The sequence below is a fragment of the Macrobrachium rosenbergii genome, chromosome 8 (assembly GCF_040412425.1).
Source record: "Macrobrachium rosenbergii isolate ZJJX-2024 chromosome 8, ASM4041242v1, whole genome shotgun sequence".
In the NCBI taxonomy this organism is placed as follows: Eukaryota; Metazoa; Arthropoda; class Malacostraca; order Decapoda; family Palaemonidae; genus Macrobrachium; species Macrobrachium rosenbergii.
Window position 1 is genome coordinate 80,507,085 of NC_089748.1, and position 5,111 is coordinate 80,512,195.

The window sequence follows — 5,111 nt, forward strand, 5'->3', positions numbered from 1 at the left end:
CCCCGGAGTGGTTCCCGGAGCCATTAGTGGACTCATACGGCGACCTAGTCTTGGCTCCATGAACTACCCCACGCCCCTAACGGACTAAACACAGCGCTGTAACCAGCGTTCGGGCGTGCTGACTCTCGTCGGCAAATCACCAGCATCATTAGCGGACCCACACGGCTTGCTCCCAAGTGAGCATTGACACTAGTAACCAACTCCAATTAAGAGGGCGATAGTGAGTATGGACGCGGACATTCCCTCCCACATACAATTAACCGCGAACTTCATGGACACAGATATCTCCCTCGCGCACGTCCCACCCGCGCCCTCCCCCACGCCATGAATCACACGCTCCTCCACACCGCTACTCACGCCACGCGCGCTGCCCCTCCCAACAGAACAGACTAAATCCGCCCTCACCATAAAGCTGCTGCCCTTCACGCACAGCAACCCATCATCATGGCTCTACAGGGTCGAGGGACAGTTCAGACTGGCGGGACTCACTGATAAGGTGCTGCAAGCCGAAGCCGTGATCAACGCCCTACCAGAGGAGGTCTACAGAAAGCTCGTCCCGTGGGTGTCTGCTGCATGCCCCGTCGCCTACCAGCATCTAAAAACCTCTCTCGTCGAGACCTGCTTCCTGCCAGACTCCAAGAGGGCCGCCGGCACCCTTGACTTCATCAACAACCTGCGGCATGACCAGAACATCCTGGAGACTTGGGGTGTGATCCAGGATCTCCTCATCCTTCCCGAGACTGACAGCAGCGGTAGGCAGTCAGAGATTAGCCTATCAAGGGAGATCCTCCTCCGTCAGCTACTCCCGGAGGTCTGAACCCAGATCCTTGACCCTTACTGTAGCTGCTCGAGGACCTGATCAGGGCATTCGCGACGGCTGACGGACTCCGCGGGCAGCGAAGCGGGCATCCACGCCCACACCCCATCGTTTTCCCTCCAACTGGAGGATAACGTAGAGGAGGAGATAAGCGCCGTCACCAGAAGGCAGCCAGCATACCACCACAAGAAAAACCCACCGGGGCCTTACTACTACCACCAGCGGTATGGCAAGGACGCCCAGAACTGCCAATCCCCCTGCTCTTTCGCCCATCCAAAAAACGGGGGAGGCGGCGGCCAACAGAACAGGCCACCATGGCAGCAGAGGAACCCAGGAGCCCAAAACCATTAGGCTTCTACGTCTACGACACCGTCTCCGGCAGGATGATGTTGATTGACACCAGGGCCGTTCAATCAGTGTTTCCGCCATCCAGGGAGGACCGCAAACGCCCGCCGGACCCGGCTGCCTTCCTGACATACGCCAACGGGTCCCCCATCCTCTCCTATGGCACCAGGCTCCTGTCGATCTCCATCCTTGGCTGGAGATATATGTGGAACTTCATCGTCGCGGACGTAAGGACCCTACTCCTGGGCGCAGATTTCCTCACCCACTTCAGGCTGGCAGTCGACATTGGTCGCAAGTGTCTCTTAGACACCGACTTCTGCCAGTCCCTGCCCCTGGCACCAGGACCCAGCGTGCCTGCCATCTGCTCCGTCGCCCCACACCAGTACGCCCAGCTTCTGGAGGAGTTCCCCAGCGTTTTTAAGCCCGAACTGTGCCAGGTACCCGGGTCCCCAGGAAAGCACGGAATCTACCACCACATTAAGATGAAGGGGCCCCCAACACACGCAAAGTTCTGGAGGCTTCCCCCTCGGCGCCTTCAGGAGGCCAGGGATGCATTCGCCGAGATGGAGCGGATGGGCATGTGCAAGAAGGCCTCCAGCCCGTGGGCCTCTCCCCTCCACATGGTTCAGAAACTGGATGGCTCCTGGAGACCCTGCGACGACTACAGGCAGCTCAACCTCGCAACTGAACCAGATCACTACCCTCCGCCAAACATGCAAGATCTCATGGCCTCCTTTCATGGGGCCAAAATATTCTCTAAATTAGACCTTTTGAAATCTTACTTCCAGGTACCAGTTGCTCCAGAGGATATCCCCAAAACCACCATCATCACACCCTCCGGGTCCTACGTCTTGATCTTGATTAGCCTATGATAGGCTAAAGTTAGCCTAGGCTAATTAGGAAGTCTAAGTTGTACAGTATTAAGTATATAATGATAATTAATGAATCATAATATGCCTACCTATTCCCAAAATGTCTTCTGTAACAGTAACATATGCAACAGATATCTCTTAGGCAACCTAACCAGAATGTTTACTTCTTTGCCAAATATCAAAACATGTATGTTTACAAACAAGCAAGGAACTCAGAAAGGCTCCGAGACTTCCTTGTATTTGCTGATGCACTTCAGACTTGAACAAGCCACAGAGCTATAAATAAAAAACTCTAATCTACTATAAACATTGTTCGGGACTGTCAACGTGTATGTTAGGGATACTTACTAATATCGATTACATTATGCAATGGTACATGGGTGCAGCAGTTATGCTGGAAACAGGCCTTTGTAATATTTACATTTAGCTTGGAGTTTTCACGTACACTTTCATGGCATGCTCCAGCGAATATACTGTGGTAACTTTGTGGTGTTGAAGTCGAATAATCAAAATACCTTAATTTCTTATTTCTTAATAGATATACATTTACCTTTATTTCAAGTGATGTATGAATTATAGATACAAAATACATCAAAATGGAGAGTTTTGTTAGTTTGATATGCAGCATAAGATAGTAACATTCATAACTGCAGTAATATGTGTGACACTGTTTGTGATAGTGTTAAAGAAAACTTTTGGTTTTCATAGCCTCATGTGATACTAATTCAAATATCATTGCTTTTTAAGCGCGAACTGGTGTAAGTCTCTCTGTGATTTAAGTTTTGGATTTCCTATTTCCTGTATATTTACTGATTCACTCAATATGAGTGTTAGCAATATAACCAAATCATGTTGTGTGACTAGTTAGTGGCTATTGTTATATTCAATAATAATTAATTTTATATATAATATTTCATTAAAAAAGTGGGGGGGCGGGGCAAACCAGGGGCATGACCAAAATCTGGGAGGGCAGCTGCCCCCCATGCCCCCCCTAGAATCGCAACTGCTGTAGCTCCAGTCTCTGGTTGCTGGTTACTGTCGTTGTGGTGGTCAGTTGCTGGATGTCGACCTCCAAGTACCTGACCGTCCTCCCCGTCGATTGGGCTGTATACCTGGCTGCCGGACGAAGTTCCTCTGTTGCCAGAGGTTCCATTTACGTCGTTGTCGTTCATTCTTTCATTTCTTTCCATCATTGCTGAGGTTGGTTGTTTGAGCCATAGCTGGACCATACCCCATCGGGAATACGTACTCGTTTACAGCTGAGTAGACTGAAGAAATTGCCGTAAAGGTCCTTTCTCAAGGAATCAACGCAGAGGAAAAGCTGTCACCCATCCAACAACTGACCAGCCCCAATGTTGCTTAACCAGTCCGTCGACGAGCTATTATTATCATTATATATTATTATTAGAGGTAGCAGAAAGTAATGAGAAATACAGGAAGATCAGATCATTTAATAAAAAAGGGAAACACAAATTAAGAAATTAATAATGCACGACACCACCAGGGAGACTGTTCCACAGTCCAACGGTGGGAGGAATGAAGGACCTCTGGAACTGAGAAGTTCGACAGCCCGGCATATTTACTGCATATTGGTGCTGCTGATCAGCAAATCTGGTTGCTCTAGGCGGGAAAAGAGGATCAGGGATCAATTATGAATGTGGAAGATCTCTGTTAGAAAACAACTTATGAAAAATTGACAAACAAGAGACCATTCGTCGATAGTCCAAGCTAATATTTTGAAAACAGAAACCTACCACCACGAATCTCTGGCAGAAGCAGGCATCCACACCTGAGATCGGTATTCTAGTAAAGGAAGGACAATTGATCTAAAACAGGTTGCAATGAATTTATCACTGTTATAAATATATGAGGCTTGCATATAATACCTAACGTTCATGCGGCATTTGATGACACTCTCGTTAGATGTTTCTCAAAAGTAAGATGTGAGTAAAAATTACGTCAATAGTTAAAGATTCAGACTCGTTCAGCAAAGTCCCATTCACCTGAAAGGGAGGGTGGGGTGGAAAACCTGTACGAGATCTGGTAATCAACGGTGTTTTCGTTTTACCGGAGTTCAGCTACACCATTCACCAATCAGCTCCAAGTCGCGACTAAGGCTAAGGTAAGCTCCATTTCTCATGAGTGGAGATTTTACTATACCCAAAAGTGTTGTATCATCGACATACTGAACATTATTGTCTTCCAGACCAACAACCATATCACTTGTATTATATACTAAAAATAAAGACTAAGAACAGTAAAGCAGATAAAATATCTAGGCGTTATAACCAGGTACTCAACATTTTTTTATAGAACTGAAAGGGCTCAGCTCAAGGCACAGTCAATCACATGTAAAAACTATAGCAGGGTGGTAACGAGGAAGCTATGCTGGAAGGGACTAGCAATGCCAACGTTCAAGGACGCTATGAAAATAATGAAGCACACTATGCTTTATTATTTCCATGGCGTCCTTAACGCTTGTTTGTTTAGCAGGAAAAAAATAAAAAAAAGAATTGCAAAACAAACAGAAAACCAAGTTTTTAAGACAACGCTGAAAGTACCAGAGTACACAGAAAGCCCTCAACAATCCTTTAGGTTTTGCGACTTGAAGCGTATATGAAGGATTTAAACTTAAATCTAAGCAAAATTGAAATAAATTAAACGAACTGAATTAAATTATAAAATTTTGGGGCAAAATACATGGAAAAGAAATAAATGACGAACCAACGCAAGCTCTACGGTAAACTTATGAATAATATGACAAGAAACCAGTATGAAAACTCCGAAAAAAAACTTCCTGATTAACAGAGCCAAAATGAAAATACCAGAGCTACATGTGCGTAGAGTGAAAAGGTGATGGAAAACTTGAAAATTTCTAACCTTATTGCTCAGCATACTAGAACATTAGGAATAGGTTTAGATTCTTGCAGCGGGCATGTTTGGAAGATAAAGAGATACTAACAGCTACCATCTTACTATCATATTTGTTTCTTTGAAGGAAACTAAAAATAGAAAAGAGTGTATTACAAAACATTTGGGTCCATAGAAAAAACTAAGAACACTTAGGCGAAATACAA

At 45.8% G+C, this 5,111-nt stretch overlaps 1 protein-coding gene across 1 annotated transcript; it reads left to right on the forward strand.

Annotated features, from left to right (window-relative positions):
- The first annotated feature begins 1,365 nt into the window (after positions 1 to 1,365).
- LOC136841200 (uncharacterized) lies at positions 1,366 to 2,034 on the forward strand. The gene is made up of 2 exons (XM_067108237.1): positions 1,366 to 1,785; positions 1,951 to 2,034. Exons 1-2 carry the CDS (start codon positions 1,366 to 1,368, stop codon positions 2,032 to 2,034), a joined length of 504 nt encoding a protein of 167 aa, XP_066964338.1.
- Positions 2,035 to 5,111: the final 3,077 nt, after the last annotated feature.